This window comes from Zalophus californianus, chromosome 9 (genome assembly GCF_009762305.2).
Source record: "Zalophus californianus isolate mZalCal1 chromosome 9, mZalCal1.pri.v2, whole genome shotgun sequence".
In the NCBI taxonomy this organism is placed as follows: Eukaryota; Metazoa; Chordata; class Mammalia; order Carnivora; family Otariidae; genus Zalophus; species Zalophus californianus.
The window spans coordinates 79,069,399-79,088,726 of NC_045603.1; the positions used below are offsets into that span (position 1 = coordinate 79,069,399).

At 38.6% G+C, this 19,328-nt stretch overlaps 1 protein-coding gene across 3 annotated transcripts in view; it reads right to left on the reverse strand.

The window, feature by feature from the left end:
- Nucleotides 1–19,328, reverse strand: part of MRPS35 (mitochondrial ribosomal protein S35) — a 57,012-nt gene that overhangs the window by 26,191 nt on the left and 11,493 nt on the right. For all 3 annotated transcript variants that reach the window (XR_003520157.2, XM_027595595.2, XM_027595596.2), the window contains exons 4-5: nucleotides 15,188–15,248; nucleotides 910–1,049 (exon numbers count right to left, since the gene is read on the reverse strand). Coding sequence is in view for 2 of the 3 variants with exons in the window: in XM_027595595.2 (XP_027451396.2) it covers nucleotides 910–1,049; nucleotides 15,188–15,248 (201 nt within the window). In the remaining variant the exon portion in view is untranslated. The remainder of the gene's footprint in view (nucleotides 1–909; nucleotides 1,050–15,187; nucleotides 15,249–19,328) is intronic.

Sequence of the window (19,328 nt, forward strand, 5' to 3'; positions counted from 1 at the left end):
GAATACCAATTTATACTTAAGAGGCTAAAAACCAGAGGCACACCCATTGAAGTATAGAACAGCATAAGGGACTACATAAACATTATTTTAGAAATCTCATCTAATGAAAAAGACAAAAAGAAAAGAAAAAACAAACTACAGATATTTAGAAAGGGGAATTAAAACCACTATTATTTATCATTTATTTCCTAAGAAATCTCTGAAAAGAGTGAACAAAAAGTCCGAACTTTCAGATTTCAGTCTTACTATATATCAATGTTCACCCCCAACCTCAAACACTCTCTTAGCACAGAAGAGATCCTGATTTACATGTTATTCTATGTAGCCATTAAAAATAATATTAAAGAGGGACACCTGGCTGGCTCAGTCAGGAGAGCATGTGACTCTTGATCTTGGGGTTTTGAGTTCAAGCCTCACACTGGGTATGGAGATTACTTAAAAATAATTTTAAAAAATTAAAAGAATATTAAAGAGTGATAACTTTGTATGATGATAGATGGTAACTAAACTTATCATAGTGAGTATTTTGTAACGTAATTAATTGTCACTAGGTTGTACACCTGGAATTAATAATGTATGTCAACTAAACTTCAATAAAAAAATTAAAGAATGTTTAATAACCTTGGAAAATTTTTAATTCATATTGTTAAATAAAAAAGAGCAGATAACTAATCAAATATAGTTATCATCCTATATTAATAGGATGATAATAATACACAAAGGTAGACTATATATACTAAAATGAACTCCAGTCATCAAAGTTATTTATAAGTGGTAGAATTATAGGCAATTTTATTTAATATTTTAAAACTTTCATATTTCACAAATTTTCTATGATAATATGTTTTATAATCATACATACAAAATGCTATTTTGAAATAATGTATTATAATAATTCATATTTCTTACCCTTAAGGTTACTACTCGTGCTTTGGGGTTTCGAATAGATGGTCCAGCTGAAACATAATCGGTTGTGTCAATTTCAATGGGAAAATGCCTCTCGCATTTCTCATCACTGTCCAGTGCAGCTGGCCACTCAGTGCAGAAATCTGAGAATTAAGAAAAATTATCTCAAGTATAGTTTTGCCCAGTAAATTCTCATTGCAATGTGTGCTACCAGACAAAATCAAATTATTGAGGGAGATGACTCTAGAGTTACATGAAATGAAAGAACAGACTCCCTTCTGCACTTCACAAACACATCATCATCCTTTATCCCTTTTCTTCTTAGACGAATCCTAATTAGGGAATGTAATTAAATGAATGATTTAGATAGCTTGAGTTTGGTGGGGAGCAGTAAGTTAGGTTAAAAAGGAACTATGACTTAATGGAAGCTTATTATAGCTTTGCACATACCCCATTATGGGACAGTTTAAGTCCCCCTCACCAACTGTAAGCAAACAGTTCATAGTGCTCAGAGCATTACTATTTTTGAAAAAAGCATCAGTTAATAGTAATTAATTCCCAAATGAAAGTTACCAAAGGTCTACTGAGGGGAACTGAAAGAAGCTCTGAAAAAGCTCTCAGAACAAAGTGACATATGGTCTACATTCTCTCAGAAATTGAGTTGAATTGGGCCTCAAACTGAACAGGTACAAATGTCTAGGGCATTATTAAATAGATCCTTTCAGTAATTCACGTTTCCTCCATGTGACTTCTGTGCCAATGGGGCTCAATGTAAAGAGGAACAGACTTGTCCTCATATTCAGGCAACATGACTAGCCTAGAGGGGAGGCTGGACTGGCTCTGAGAACTGGGCCACAACAGGAAGTTCCAAGCACTGTGAACAAGAAAGTGGTGCATTATCTACCTCCACAGCACAGAGATATAAACTCAGGCCTCAAGTGGTGGGGAGTAGGGAAGATGGGACTTAAAAGGAAAAGAGCTCCTAGCATGTCCTACAGCTATCTGTATTGAGGGACTGCATAAGGTAGCTGATTTCATTCTGCCCTATTCCTATAACGTTAGTGTGGTAGAGGGCTCTCAGTTTGAGACGAAAATTTCTGGCACTATCGGGTCCCCACCATGGAAATTTCACTCGTTAAAAACCTTATTCTAAGGGGCGCCTGGGTGGCTCAGTTGGTTAAGTGACTGCCTTCGGCTCAGGTCATGATCCTGGAGTCCCGGGATCGAGTCCCGCATCGGGCTCCCTGCTCAGCAGGGAGTCTGCTTCTCCCTCTGACCCTCTTCCCTCTCATGCTCTCTACCATTCTCTCTCTCAAATAAATAAATAAAATCTTTTTTAAAAAAAACCTCATTCTAAGAATACCTAAAAGGAATTGGTTTCTTAGGTCAAACACATTAAACCTCATGGGGTCTGTGCTTTCTCCAAAGAGCACGACTGCAGGAGAGGCTGGTCACAGGCACAGGCACATGCGGGAACTCTTCCACGTGATGATGTAAGGGGCAGTGAAAGGTACTTTGTCAATAACACTTCCTAGAGATAACAATTTTCTTAAGCAGGTACTATATTTAGCTCTCTTTTAGGCTTTAATATCAGTCAGCAAAATGTTATTCTGGGTTACAGAGACTCTCCAAGATCTACAACTAAATATATGTTAGCAAATTAAGTATAGCTCACACCATTCCCTAAACACCTTGCTTAAGAGAGCAATACTCACTTTGAGGGGAAAGAAGTATCTCTGCAATTAAGAACATTCTGACATTTAAATAAAATGAAAAGGGCATGATTACTGAAGTTAAATTTTATTCCCATCATGGAATAATTCCAATATCCTGCACTCTAAGATGCAACACTGCCAAGCACTTTATGAGAGAGACTAGTTTGGAGAATTTTATGAGTTCTTGGGTTTGTACTGGGTCTTTTATTTTTCATAACTTTGAATAAGTCATTTCAATAACCAGATGATAATTACAACTTTTAAATTACCGGATTATATGTCTAAAAAATACAGCCAACTGGAAAGTACATAATAGACCCCTATTCATCCGATAGGTAGAGCAATAGACTAGACTTCGGAAGACCTTGGTTTTTACTTAACTTCTACCACTGATTATTAAAGTTTGGGTAAATTACCTAACTTTCCTGTGCTTCAGATTTTCCACTTGCAAGTTAGATATAAAATCTGAACTGACCTACTTTGAAAGAAAATTGAGAAGAAATAGTTTAAAAGCCTTTGAGTTATTTGGAAGATACAATCTAAATCTAGAGGCTGGCAAAAGTGTAAAGACAAAATTAAAAGAAAGATTAAAGCACTTACTTAAATTATAATGCTACTCTTCTGAATGTGCTATATGAAAGCCTTTAAGAATTATGAAGTATTTTAGAAATACCTCATTAAAAAACCCAGTTTCTAGATTATAAATGCACATTTAAAAATAATGTTTAAAAAGGAGAAAAATGAGATTTATCACAGTGTAATACATTCCTTAACTGGCTTCACAAAGGATCAAAAAGTGACACATGGCTTGTGCCAAACAGGGTACAAATTTGGAATAATGATCAGCGTCAGTCTATCACCAGGCACCAGTGAAAATAGAAACATACAATCTAAAAGGACAGAAATGCACCCTTCTATCCAAAAAGAAGACCACATACATGAAAGGAGATAGGAGAGATTGTTCTTCCCTCATTTGAAGAGTAAGGTCATTCTTCCTACATTTTAGGTTTTTTTTATCTCTTCCTTATGTTTTTCAATAAAAGGCCCTTCCAAAAGCTCCAATTTCATCATAATCATGATCACTATACTATTTCTCCTTCTAGCATTATCAGGCTGCCTGTCAAGAGTTTTTAGATTTCATTTTCTTTCCTGAAAAGCCCTAACAAGTGTACTGAGCATTTATACATCTCCTTCTTAATTAGCATGAATTTAAGAATTCATCCAAAGGTACTAACTCTTGAATTAAACTACACAACCAATCACTAACAGCTGTGAACCTAAAACAATTCCAATGTCCTTCTTCTGCATGTAGTCCAATGCAAATTAGATCAGAAATTGAGTCAGAATATGTATACATATGAAAACACTCATAAAACCATGAAAAAAAAAGTTCTTTGCCTTTACCTATGTGCATGTGGGAAGGAGAAAGAATAAGTGAGTGAGGGGTGTCTGGGTGGCAGTCAGTTAAGCATCCAACTCTTGGGTTTTTGGCTCAGGTCATGATCTCACGGTCATGAGATCTGAGCCCCCTGTGAGGCTTTGCACTCAGCGCAGTCAGCGTGAGTTTCTCTTGACCTCTCCCTCTCTCCCTCCCCTCTGATCTCTCTCTCTCAAATAAATAAATCTAAAAAGAAGGGAATAAGTGAGTGAAATCTGTTTATATCTAGGAATCAATAAATATGGTTCAAACTCAATAAATTTAGACCTGGAGATATAATCGTGGTCTGGTGATTACTTCCATCTTACACATGTATATGAAAAAATATATACAATAGGTAGGGGGCGGAGCAAGATGGTGGAGGAGTAGGAGACCTGGATTTCATCTGGTCTCAGGAATTCAGCTGAATAGGGATCAAACCATTTGAACACCTATGAACTCAACAGGAGATCGAAGAGGAGAGTAGCAACAACTCTCTGAACAGAGAAGCGACCACTTACTGGAAGTCATCTTCCATCCCTTCATTGTATCAACCCTTATTCTGTACATATATGTCTTTCTTCCTTCAAAATTTTAGAAGGCACTTTTTTCTAACAGACCAAAATACGCCCAAAATCTAGTGTGAGGCACTGATCTATACACTACCCTGATCATATTTGATCATATTATGCTTTTTTTGTATTGTTCTGTTTTTGTTTTTATCTTTTTTCTTTTTTTTTTTTTAAAGATTTTATTTATTTATTTGAGAGAGAGAATGAGAGAGAGAAAGAGAGCATGAGAGGGGGAAGGGTCAGAGGGAGAAGCAGACTCCCCGCCGAGCAGGGAGCCCGATGCGGGACTCGATCCTGGGACTCCAGGATCATGACATGAGCCGAAGGCAGTCGCTTAACCAACTGAGCCACGCAGGCGCCCATGTTTTTATCTTTTTTTTTCTTTTTTCTTTTTTCCCTTTCTTTTCCCCTGGTTTCAGGTCTTTTCTGATATGTATAAAGTATATTTGCTGGGGACGTTGTTACCCTGGTAGCATTTTGTTCTCTCATTCATCTATTCTCCTCTGGACAAAATGACAAGACGAAAAAAATCACCTCAGCAAAAAGAACAAGAGGTAGTACCGTCAGCCAGGGACCTACTCAATACAGACATTAGTACGATGTCGGACCTAGAGTTCAGAATCATGAGTTTAAAGATACTAGCTGGGCTTGAAAAAAGCGTGGAAGTTATTAGAGAAACCCTTTCTGTGGAGAAATAAAAGAACTAAAACCTAACCAAGTCGAAATCAAAAAGGCTATTCATGAGGTGCAATCAAAAATGGGGGCACTAACTGCTAGGATAAATGAGGCAGAAGAGAGCATCAGCGATATAGAAGACCAAATGATGGAAAATAAAGAGGCTGAGAAAAAGAGAGAGAAACAACTACAGGACCACGAGGGCAGAATTCGAGAGAGAAGCGATACGATAAGACGAAACAACATTAGAATAATTGGGATCCGAGAAGAAGAAGAAAGAGAGAGAGGGGCAGAAGGTATATTGGAACAAATTATAGCAGAGAACTTCCCTAATGTGGGGAAGGAAACAGGCATCAAAATCCAGGAGGCACAGAGAACCCCTCTCAAAATCAATAAAAATAGGTCAACACCCCGACATCTAATAGTAATACTTACGAGTCTCAGAGACAAAGAGAAAATCCTGAAAGCAGCTTGGGAGAAGAGATATGTAACCTACAATGGTAGAAATATTAGATTGGCAACAGACCTATCCACAGAGACCTGGCAGGCCAGAAAGGACTGGCAAGATATCTTCAGAGCACTAAACGAGAAATATATGCAGCCAAGAATACTATAATCCAGCTAGGCTGTCATTGAAAATAGAAGGACAGATAAAAATCTTCCAGGACAAACAAAAACTAAAGGAATTTGCAAACACGAAACCAGCCCTACAAGAAATATTGAAAGGGGTCCTCTAAGCAAAGAGAGAGCCTAAAAGCAGCATAGATCAGAAAGGAACACAGACAATATAGAGTAACGGTCACCTTACCGGCAATACAATGGCACTAAAATCATATCTTTCAATAGTTACCCTGAAGGTAAATGGGCTCAATGCCCCAATCAAAAGACACAGGCTATCAGATTGGATTAAAAAATAAGACCCATCAATATGCTGTCTGCAAGAGACTCATTTTAGACCCAAAGACACCCCCAGATTGAAAGTGAGGGGGTGGAAAACCATTTACCATGCTAATGGACACCAAAAGAAAGCTGGGGTGGCAATCCTTATATCAGACAAATTAGATTTTAAAACAAAGACTGTAATAAGAGATGAAGAAGGACACTATATCCTACTTAAAGGGTCTATCCAACAAGAAGATCTAACAATTGTAAATATCTATGCCCCTAACATGGGAGCAGCCAATTATATAAGGCAATTAATAACAAAAGCGAAGAAACACATTGACAACAATACAATAATACTGGGGGACTTTAACACCCCCCTGACTGAAATGGACAGATCATCTAAGCAAAAGATCAACAAGGAAATAAAGACCTTAAATGACACACTGGACCAAATGGACTTCACAGACATATTCAGAACATTCCATCCCAAAGCAATGGAATACACATTCTTCTCTAGTGCCCATGGAACTTTCTCCAGAACTGACCACATCCTAGGTCACAAATCAGGTCTCAACCGGTACCAAAAGATTGGGATCATTCCCGGCATATTTTCAGACCACAATGCTTTGAAACTAGAACTCAATCACAAGAGGAAAGTCGGAAAGAACTCAAATACGTGGAGGCTAAAGAGCATCCTACTAAAGAATGAATGGGTCAACCAGGAAATTAAAGAAGAATTAAAAAAATTCATGGAAACCAATGAAAATGAAAACACAACTGTTCAAAATCTTTGGGATACAGCAAAGGCAGTCCTGAGAGGAAAGTATATAGCACTACAAGCGTTTCTCAGGAAACAAGAAAGGTCTCAAATACACAACCTAACCCTACACCTAAAGGAGCTGGAGAAAGAACAGCAAATAAAGCCTAAACCTACCAGGAGAAGAGAAATAATAAAGATCAGAGCAGAAATCAATGAACTAGAAACCAAAAGAACAGTAGAACAGATCCACGAAACTAGGAGCTGGTTCTTTGAAAGAATTAACAAGATTGATAAACCCCTGGCCAGACTTATCAAAAAGAAAAGAGAAATGACCCAAATCAACAAAATCATGAATGAAAGAGGAGAGATCACAACCAACACCAAAGAAATACAAACAGTTATAAGAACATATTATGGAGCAACTCTATGCCAGCAAATTAGATAACCTGGAGGAAATGGGTGCATTCCTAGAGATGTATCAACTACCAAAATTGAACCAGGAAGAAATAGAAAACCTGAACAGACCTATAACCACTAAGGAAATTGAAGCAGTCATCAAAAATGTCCCAACAAACAAAAGCCCAGGGCCAGAGGGCTTCCCAGGGGAATTCTATCAGACATTTAAAGAAGAATTAATACCTATTCTCCTGAAACTGTTCCAAAAAATAGAAATGGAAGGAAAACTTCCAAACTCATTTTATGAGGCCACCATTACCTTGATCCCCAACCCAGACAAAGATCCCATCAAAAAGGAGAATTACAGACCAATATCCTTGATGAACATGGATGCAAAAATTCTCACCAAAATACTACCTGATAGGATCCAACAGTACATTAAAAGGATTATTCACCACGACAAAGTGGGATTTATCCCTGGGCTGCAAGGTTGGTTCAACATCCACAAATCAATCAAGGTGATACAATACATTAACAAAAGAAAGAACAAGAATCATATGATCCTCTCAGTAGATGCAGAGAAAGCATTTGACAAAGTACAGCATCCTTTCTTGATCAAAACTCTTCAGACTATAGGGATAGAGGGTACATACCTCAATATCATAAAAGCCATCTATGAAAAACCTACAGCAAATATCATTCTCAATGGGGAAAAGCTGAGAGCTTTTCCCCTAAGGTCAGGAACGCGGCAGGGATGTCCACTATCACCACTGCTATTCAACATAGTATTAGAAGTCCTAGCCATAGCAATCAGACAACAAAAAGAAATCAAAGGCGTCCAAATCGGCAAAGAGGAAGTCAAACTCTCACTCTTTGCAGATGATACGATACTGTATGTGGAAAATCCAAAAGACTCCACCCCAAAACTGCTAGAGCTCATACAGGAATTCAGTAAAGTGGCAGGATATAAAATCAATGCACAGAAATCAGTGGCATTCCTATACCCCAACAACAAGACAGAAGAGAGGGAAATTAGGGAGTCGATCCCATTTACAATTGCACCCAAAACCATAAGATACCTAGGAATAAATCTAACCAAAGAGGCAAAGGATGTGTACTCAGAAAACTATAAAATACTCATGAAAGAAATAGAGGAAGACACAAAGAAATGGAAAAACATTCCATGCTCATGGATTGGAAGAACAAACATTGTGAAGATGTCAATGCTACCTAGAGCAATCTACACATTCAATGCAATCCCCATCAAAATACCATCCACTTTTTTCAAAGAAATGGAACAAATAATCCTAAAATTTGTATGGAACCAGAAAAGACCCCGAATAGCCAGAGGAATGTTGAAAAAGAAAAGCAAAGCTGGTGGCATCACAATTCCGGACTTCCAGCTTTTATTACAAAGCTGTCATCATCAAGACAGCATGGTACTGGCACAAAAACAGACACATAGATCAATGGAACAGAATAGAGAGCCCAGAAATGGACCCTCAACTCTATGGTCAACTTATCTTTGACAAAGCAGGAAAGAATGTCCAATGGCAAAAAGACAGTCTCTTCAACAAATGGTGTTGGGAAAATTGGACAGCCACATGCAGAAGAATGAAACTGGACCATTTCCTTACACCACACACAAAAAGAGACTCCAAATGGTTGAAAGACCTAAACATGAGACAGGAGTCCATCAAAATCTTAAAGGAGAACACAGGTAGCAACCTCTTCGACCTCAGCCGCAGCAACTTCTTCCTAGAAACATCGCCAAAGGCAAGGGAAGCCAGGGCAAAAATGAACTACTGGGATTTCATCAAGATAAAAAGCTTTTGCACACCAAAAGAAACAGTCCACAAAACCAAAAGACAACCGACAGAATGGGAGAAAATATTGGCAAATGACATATCAGATAAAGGGCTGGTATCCAAAATCTATAAAGAACTTATCAAACTCAACACCCAAAGAACAAATAATCCAATCAAGAAAGAGGCAGAAGACATGAGCAGACATTTTTCCAAAGAAGACATCCAAATGGCCAACAGACCCATGAAAAGGTGCTCAACATCGTTCGGCATCAGGGAAATCCAAATCAAAACCTCAATGAGATACCACCTCACACCCGTCAGAATGGCTAAAATTAACAAGTCAGGAAACGACAGATGTTGGCGGGGATGTGGAGAAAGGGGAAGCCTCCTACACTGTTGGTGGGAATGCAAGCTGCTGCAACCACTCTGGAAAACAGTATGGAGGTTCCTCAAACAGTTGAAAATAGAGCTACCATACGATCCAGCAATTGCACTACTGGGTATTTACCCCAAGGATACAAATGTAGGGATCCAAAGGGGTACGTGCACCCCGATGTTTATAGCAGCAATGTCCACAATAGCCAAACTGTGGAAAGAGCCAAGATGTCCATCAACAGATGAATGGATAAAGAAGATGTGGTATATATACACAATGGAATATTATGCAGCCATCAAAAGGAAGGAGATCTTGCCATCTGCAACGACGTGGCTGGAACTGGAGGGTGTTATGTTGAGTGAAATAAGTCAATCAGAGAAAGACATGTATCATATGACCTCACTGATATGAGGAATTCTTAATCTCAGGAAACAAACTGAGGGTTGCTGGAGTGGTGGGGGGTGGGAGGGATGGGGTGGATGGGTGACAGACATTGGGGAGGGTATGTACTATGGTGAGCGCTGTGAATTGTGCAAGACTGTTGAATCCCAGATCTGTACTTCTGAAACAAATAATGCAACATATGTTAAGAAAAAAGAAGATAGCAGGAGGGGAAGAATGAAGGGGAGTAAGTCGGATGGGGAGACGAACCATGATAGACGATGGACTCTGAAAAACAAACGGAGGGTTCTAGAGGGGAGGGGGGTGGGGGGATGGGTTAGCCTGGTGACGGGTATTAAAGAGGGCACATTCTGCATGGAGCACTGGGTGTTATGCATAAACAATGAATCATGGAACACTACATGAAAAACTAATGATGTAATATATGGTGATTAACATAATAAAAAATTAAAAAATATATATATACAATATAACTATACATATATAAAATAGAGAGAAAGAATATAAATATTATATAGAAAGAGACTATATGGAAAAATAAGCAAATACACTCTCAGCAAGTAATTATCAGACCTAAACAATAATTAAAATAAAACACTTCTAAAACGAGGGGCCAGGTGGGAAAGGAGAAATACAAGATTATTGCTTTTCAACATCAGCTTTCTTCTACTTGATGTTACATTTATGTATCACTATGAAGTTCTTATTTTCAACAATTTCAAGATAACTCTCTGCAAAGTATCCCATTACTGACTATTCTACTGAGCATCTGTCTACATTATCTCCAGTTTGGATTATATTGATTTCTATCTACTGGCAATACTCTGCAATATTTTCTTCAGTCTTTTTTATGTATGTGCTATCTATAATGTAACAATGAAGTCCCTAACCTACCTGAACAAGGACTATGATTTCTGGTTCTATTTTTATTCATAGCCACTTGTAGAGTAGTCTGCAAAAAAAAAAAAAGAATTTGCAGATTTGACATCTTAACAATTCACTGAAAACTTGAAAATTTTTCTTAAAAAAAGGGGAAACTAGCAATGACTCAGAATATAAGGTGATTTAATATACTAAAAATGAGGTTTTGTTCCTCCATCTTTATTGAGATATACTTGACATAAAACATTGTGTAAGTTTAATATATACAATACGTTGATTAGATGCACTTATGTATATTGCAAAATGATTACAATCATAATACTAGCTAACACCAGTGTCACGTAATTACCCTTTCTTTCTGTGGTAAGAATATTTAAGATATATTCTCTTAGCAACTTTGTTATATAACACAGTATTAATAACTATAATCACTATTCTGTACGCTAGATCCCCAGAACTTATCATAAAACTGGACGTTTGAATTCTTTGACCAACATCTCCCTTCCCCCTCACTTCTCAGTCCCTACTGAGTTCAGCTTTTTTAGATTTCACGTGTAAGTGAAATCATAACCTAATTGTCTTTCTCTTATTTCATTTAGCATAACACCCTCAAGGCCCATCTATGTTGTCACAAATGGCAGGATGTCCTTCCTTCTCATAACTAAGTAATATTAAACACACACACCACTTCTTTATCCAATCACCAACTTAGGTTGTTTCCATTTCTTGGTTGTAGTAAATAATGCTGCAGTGAACACAGGAGTACAGATTATCTCTTCAATACCTTGTTTTCATTTCTTTTGTTTTTTTTTTCTTAAAGAATTTATTTATTCATTTGAGAGAGCGAGAATGAGAGAGAGAGAGAGAGAGAGAGAGAGAGAGAGAGAGAGAGAGAGAGAGAGAGAGAGAGAGAGAGCACATATGAGAGGGAGGAGGGTCAGAGGAAGAAGCCGACTCCCTGCTTAGCAGGGAGCCCGATGTGGGACTCGATCCCGGGACTTCAGGATCATGACGTGAGCCGGCAGTCGCTTAACCAACTGAGCCACCCAGGCGCCCCTCTTTTGAATATATATATATCCCGTAGCTGCTATACCAATGTACATCTCTAGCGAACAGTACAAAAGGGTTTCCCTTTTCTCCACATCTTCACCAACACTTCGTATCTCTTGCCTTTTTGGTGATAGCCATTTCTAGCAGGTGAGAGGTAATAGCTCCTGTGGTTTTGATTTGCACTAATCTTTCCATGATTAGTGATGTTGATCCATCTTTTCATGTGTCCACTGATGATCTGTATGTCTTCCTTGGAAAGATGTCTATTCAGGTCCTCTGCCCATTTTTTAATCAAATTATTTGGGTTATCTGGTGTTGAGTTGTGTAAGTTCTTTATATATTTTATATACCCCTTATTAGATATATCATTTGCAAATACCTTCTCCCATTCAGTAGGTTGCCTTTTCATTTTGTTGATGACTTCCTTCATTGTGCAAAAGATTATTTTGGTGGTCTCAAGTTTATTTTTGCTTTTGTTTCCCTTTCCAAGGAGACATATCAAGAAAAATATTCCTATGACCAATGTCAAAGAAATAACTGCCTATGTTTTCTTTAAGCAGTTTTATGATTTCAGGTCCACATTTATGTTTTATGTATACTTTAATGCATTCTGAGTTTATTCTTGTGTGTGGCATAAGAAAGTGGTCCAGTTACATTCTTTTGCATATAGCTGTCCCATTTTCCCAGCATCATTTGTCAACGAAACTGTCTTTTCCTCATTGCATATTCTTGCCTCCTTTGTCATAGATGAATTGACTATTTAAGAGTGGGCTTATTTCTGGGCTCTCTCTATCTTGTTCCATTGACTTAGGTGTCTATTTTTGTGCTGGTATCATATTGTTTTGATTACTACAGCTTGTCGTATATCTTGAAATCTGAGACTGTGATGCCTTCGGCTTTGGTCTTTCTCAAGATTGGTTTGGCTATTCAGGAACTTTTGTGGTTCCATACAAATTTTAGGATTATTCCTTCTGGTTCTGTGAAAAATGATGTTGGTATTTTGATCCAGATTATATTCAATCTGTAGTTTGATTTGGATAGTATGAACATTTTAACAATAGTAATTCTTCCAATCCTCTGCTTATTTTTTTAATTGGATTGTCTGGGATTTTTTTGCTATTGAATTGCATGAATTCTTTCTATATAGAATTTCTATCTATATCAGATATTAACCTCTGACCTGAGGCTTGCAAGTATTTTCTCCCATTCTGTAGGTTGCCCTTTCGTCAATGGTTTTCTTTGCTTGCAGTAGCTTTATAGTCTGATGTAGTCCCACCTGTTTATTTTTACTTTTGTTGCCTTTGCTATTGGTATCAAATCCAAAAATCACTGCCAAGACCCATGTCAAGGAGGTTTCTGCCTATGTTTTCTTCTAATTTTGATTTGTTAATGTGATATATCACACTGACTGATTTTCATGTTGGACCATCCTTGCATCCCTGAAATAAATCCCACTGATCTGACATGATCCTTTTAATGTTCCGTTGAATTTGGCTTAGTAATATTTTGTTGAGGATTTTTGTATCAATGTTAATAAAGGAATTTGGCCTGTAATACTTCTTATAGTATCCTTGTCCGGTCCTGGCCATCAGGGTAATGCTGGCTACCTAAAATGAGTTTGGAAGTGTTCCCTCCTCTTTTTTTTTTGGAAGAAGTTTTCTTTAAACAAGATTTTATTTATTGATCTGAGACAGAGAAGGAGAGAGCATGAGTGTGTGGGGGGGAACAGAGGGAGAGGAATAAGCAGACTCCCCACTGAGCAGGGAGCCCAGTGAAGGGCTTGATCCCAGGACCCCAGGATCGTGACCTGAGTGGAAGGCAGATGCTTAACTGACTGAGACACCCTTTTGGGGAAGAATTTGAGAAATACTGGTACTATCTCTTTAAATGATTAGAATTTGCAGGTTAAGCCATCTGATCTTGGATTTTTTTGTTGTTTTGGGGAGGTTCTCTTTTTTTCCTAAAGATTTTATTTGAGAGAGAGAGCAAGAGAGTACAGCAGGGGGGACAGCAGAGGGAGAGGGAGAAGCAGGCTCCCCACAAAGCAAGGAGCCGGATTCAAGGCTTGATCCCAGGACCCTGGGATCATGACCTGAGCTGAAGGCAGACGCTTAACCATATGAGCCACCCAGGCCCCCCTGTTGGGAGGTTCTTGATTACTGATTCAATCTTCTTACTAGTAACGGGTCTGTTCAGATTTTCTATTTCTTTTTTTTTAAGATTTTATTTATTTATTTGAGTGAGTGAGTGAGTGAGAGAGCACGAGACCAGGGTGAGGGACAGAGGGAGAAGCAGACTCCATGCTGAGCAAGGAGCCCAACGCAGGACTCAATCCTGGGACTCCAGGATCATGACCTGAGTGGAAGGCAGACACTTAACCAACTGAGCCACCCAGGCACCCCAGATTTTCTATTTCTTCATGATTCAGTCTTGGTCGGTTGTCTGTTTCTAGAAATTTATCCATTTCTTCTAGGTTGTCAAATTAGTTGGCATGTAATTGTTCACAGTAGTCTCTTATGATCCTCTGTATTTCTAAGGAATCAATTGTTAACGTCTCCTCTTTCATTTACAATTTTATTTGAGTCCTCTTTTTCCTGATGTGTCTACTTAAAGGTTTGTGTATATTGTTATCTCTTCAAAAAACCAGCTTTTAGTTTCATTCATCTTTTTTCTTCCCTTTTTAGTCTGTATTTCCATTCTAATCTTTATTTCCCTCCTTCTACTAACTTTGGGCTTCTTTTTCTAGTTCCTTCAGGTGTATACGGAGTTGTTTGAGATTTCTTTTTTCTTAGCGTACGTTATCAACTTCCCTCGTAGAACTGTTTTTGTTGCATCTCATAAGTTTTGGTATGTTGCTTCCATTTTTATTTGTCTCAAGATTTTTTTTTTTAACTTTTCTTTTGATTTTTTTCCTTGAACCAATGGTTGTTTAGGGACATGTTCAATCTTCATATATTTGTGAATTTTCCAGTTTTCTTCTTGTAATACATTTCTAGTTTTATACCATTATGAACAGAAAAGGTGCCTGGTATGACTTCAGTATGTTACAATTTGTTAAGACTTGTCTTTTGACCTAACATATGATGTGTTCTGGAGAATGCTTCATGTGTGCTTGAGAAGAATCTGTACTCTGCTTCTTTTGGATGGAATGTTCTGTAAACATCTGTTAAACCCATCCAGTCTAACATATAGTTTACATCCAGTGTTTCCTTACTGATTTTCTGTCTGGATGATCTATTGTTGAAAATACTGTATTGAAGTCCCCTACTCTTGTATTGCCATCTCTTTCTTCCTTTAGTTCTGTTAGTCAATATTAAGTTCATATACTAAAACAACCACTTACCTTTAAGAGCTTCACAGTGCTTTTTAATCGCTACCGGAGTCAAATGCAGAAAATTGGGTATCTAAAATAGAGAAATTTAAAGGATAAATTAGCCTACTGTCTCAAAAACATAAAAAAGAGTTTTTTCATAAAACTAAATCCTAGGCACAACAAACCTTATAAGTAAAATCTAGTTTTTACAATATTAATTTATGTCACATGTGTTATGAATTCAATAAATGAATTCCTTGAAATACAGATTCATGATGCTTCTTATGATGACCATAGTGGGGAAAAGTAAATGCTGTTTTTAGAGTACTCTTCTAGCCACAAATCTATAGGTATACATATTTTCCTTATGAAACTGAAAGCACTTAAGGAGAGATTATTGTTTAATCATCCTAATTCTCCTGGAAAACAAAAAGAAATAAAAAGTATTCAAGGTCCTACAGTCCTAACACCTTCGTTAACATCCTTCTAGACATCTCTTTAAAAAATAGATATATGTGGAGGAGGGCGGAGCAAGATGGCGGAGAAGTAGGAGACCTGGATTTCCTCTGGTCTCAGGAATTCAGCTGAATAGGGATCAAACCATTCTGAACACCTACGAACTCAACAGGAGATCGAAGAAGAGAGTAGCAACAACTCTGAACAGAGAAGCGACCACTTCCTGGAATGTAGGATATGCGGAGAAGTGAATCCGAGGTGATATTCGGGAGGATAGACAGCAGGGGAGGGGCCTCCATTGGTCACTTCTGGCAAGTGACAGAGCCGCGGAGCACAAAATCGGAACTTTTAGAAGTCGGCTCCGCTGAGGGACGTCGCTCCAGTTGCTAAGTGGGGGCTGGAACCCTCACGGGACAGTGTGGTCTCAGGACCCTCGGGGTCACAGAAAGACTTGGGGTGCCTGAGTGCGGCAGAGCTCCCGGGTATCAGAGCGGGGAAGCCAGCTGCAGAGACAGAGCTGAGGAGCTACCTCTCAGCCCAGGGTTGCCACAAACTGTGATCCGCAGCCCAGTCAGGCCACTGCTCCTCCAGCAGGGACCCAACAAGCGGCAGAGCTGGGGAGACTCCCCTTCCTCCCCTGGAAGGAGCGGCGCGGGAGCGCACCGCAGGGATCTGCTGGGTTTGGAGACTCCACAGGGGTCGGGTGCCAGAGATAGAAACACTCGGTCACAGGCCAGGTGAGCACGGAGTGCGGCCAGAGACCGGGGAGACTGGAGTGACTGCTTTTCTCTGGGGGCACACTGAGGAGCGAGGCCCCGAGTTCTCTGCTCCTCCCGGCGGGGATTGGGAGGCCACCATTTTCACTCTGGTCCTCCAAAGCTGTACCGAGGGCTTGCAGGGAACAAAAGCTCCTGAGAGCAAACCCGAGCAGACTGCTTAGCCAGGACCGACAAGAGCAGGGCAATTCCACCTCCGGCAAAGACATTTGGGAACCACGGCAACAGGCCCCTCCCCCAGAAGATCAGCAAGAACAGCCAGCAAGCCAAGACCAAGTTTACCCATCAAGGAGAACGGGAGAACTCCAGCGTTAGGGGAATACTGCACATAGAATATATGGCTTTTTTACCATGATTCATTAGTTTCTCAAAGTTAATTTTTTTAACTTTTTTGTTGGAATTTTTCTTTTTCCCTTTTTCAACCAACATCTTACCAATCCCTTTTTTAAAAAAACATTTTTTATTTTTCATTTTTAGAGTCATATTTTATGCCTTCAAAGTAGTTACCCGTATTTTGGGGATATATATATGTTTTTCTCTCTTTAAAATTTTGAGATAAAATATACCCTAAATCACTAGTGTATGGCTTTATTCTAGTCTCCTGGCTCATCACATTCTCTCCTTTTTTTCTTTTTTTTTTAAATCTTTCTTTTTTCAAACAACTTCTTATCAATTCCTTTTATAAAATCTTTTATAATTTTCATCTTTACAGTCATCTTCCATCCCTTCATTGTATCAACCCTTATTTTGTACATATATAACTCTTTCTTCCCTTAAAATTTTACGAGGCACTTTCTTCTAACAGACCAAAATACGCCCAAAATCTGGTGTGTGGCACTGATCTATGCACTAGCCTGATCATATCTGATCATACTGGTTTTTTTTTGTTTTGTTCTGTTTTTGTTTGTTTTTATCTTTTTCTTTTTCTTTTCTCTTTCTTTTTTCTTTCTTTCCCTTTCTTTTCCCCTGGTTTCAGGTCTTTTCTGATATGTATAAAGTATATTTGCTGGGGACGTTGTTACCCTGGTAGCATTTTGTTCTCTCATTCATCTATTCTCCTCTGGACAAAATGACAAGACGAAAAAAATCACCTCAGCAAAAAGAACAAGAGGTAGTACCGTCAGCCAGGGACCTACTCAATACAGACATTAGTACGATGTCGGACCTAGAGTTCAGAATCATGACTTTAAAGATATTAGCTGGGCTTGAAAAAAGCGTGGAAGTTATTAGAGAAACCCTTTCTATGGAGAAATAAAAGAACTAAAATCTAACCAAGTCGAAATCAAAAAGGCTATTCATGAGGTGCAATCAAAAATGGGGGCACTAACTGCTAGGATAAATGAGGCAGAAGAGAGCATCAGCGACATAGAAGACCAAATGATGGAAAATAAAGAGGCTGAGAAAAAGAGAAACAACTACAGGTTCACGAGGGCAGAATTCGAGAGAGAAGCGATACGATAAGACGAAACAACATTAGAATAATTGGGATCCGAGAAGAAGAAGAAAGAGAGAGAGGGGCAGAAGGTATATTGGAACAAATTATAGCAGAGAACTTCCCTAATGTGGGGAAGGAAACAGGCATCAAAATCCAGGAGGCACAGAGAACCCCCTCTCAATATCAATAAAAATAGGTCAACACCCCGACATCTAATAGTAAAACTTACGAGTCTCAGAGACAAAGAGAAAATCCTGAAAACAGCTTGGGAGAAGAGATATGTAACCTATAATGGTAGAAATATTAGATTGGCAACAGACCCATCCACAGAGACGTGGCAGGCCAGAAAGGGATGGCATGATATCTTCAGAGCACTGAACGAGAAATATATGCAGCCAAGAACACTACATCCAGCTAGGTTGTCAATGAAAATAGGACAGATAAAAATCTTCCAGGACAAACAAAAACTAAAGGAATTTGCAAACACGAAACCAGCCCTACAAGAAATATTGAAAGGGGTCCTCTAAGCAAAGAGAGAGCCTAAAAGCAGCATAGATCAGAAAGGAACACAGACAATATAGAGTAACGGTCACCTTACCGGCAATACAATGGCACTAAAATCATATCTTTCAATAGTTACCCTGAAGGTAAATGGGCTCAATGCCCCAATCAAAAGACACAGGCTATCAGATTGGATTAAAAAATAAGACCCATCAATATGCTGTCTGCAAGAGACTCATTTTAGACCCAAAGACACCCCCAGATTGAAAGTGAGGGGGTGGAAAACCATTTACCATGCTAATGGACACCAAAAGAAAGCTGGGGTGGCAATCCTTATATCAGACAAATTAGATTTTAAAACAAAGACTGTAATAAGAGATGAAGAAGGACACTATATCCTACTTAAAGGGTCTATCCAACAAGAAGATCTAACAATTGTAAATATCTATGCCCCTAACATGGGAGCAGCCAATTATATAAGGCAATTAATAACAAAAGCGAAGAAACACATTGACAACAATACAATAATACTGGGGGACTTTAACACCCCCCTGACTGAAATGGACAGATCATCTAAGCAAAAGATCAACAAGGAAATAAAGACCTTAAATGACACACTGGACCAAATGGACTTCACAGACATATTCAGAACATTCCATCCCAAAGCAATGGAATACACATTCTTCTCTAGTGCCCATGGAACTTTCTCCAGAACTGACCACATCCTAGGTCACAAATCAGGTCTCAACCGGTACCAAAAGATTGGGATCATTCCCGGCATATTTTCAGACCACAATGCTTTGAAACTAGAACTCAATCACAAGAGGAAAGTCGGAAAGAACTCATACATGGAGGCTAAAGAGCATCCTACTAAAGAATGAATGGGTCAACCAGGAAATTAAAGAAGAATTAAAAAAATTCATGGAAACCAATGAAAATGAAAACACAACTGTTCAAAATCTTTGGGATACAGCAAAGGCAGTCCTGAGAGGAAAGTATATAG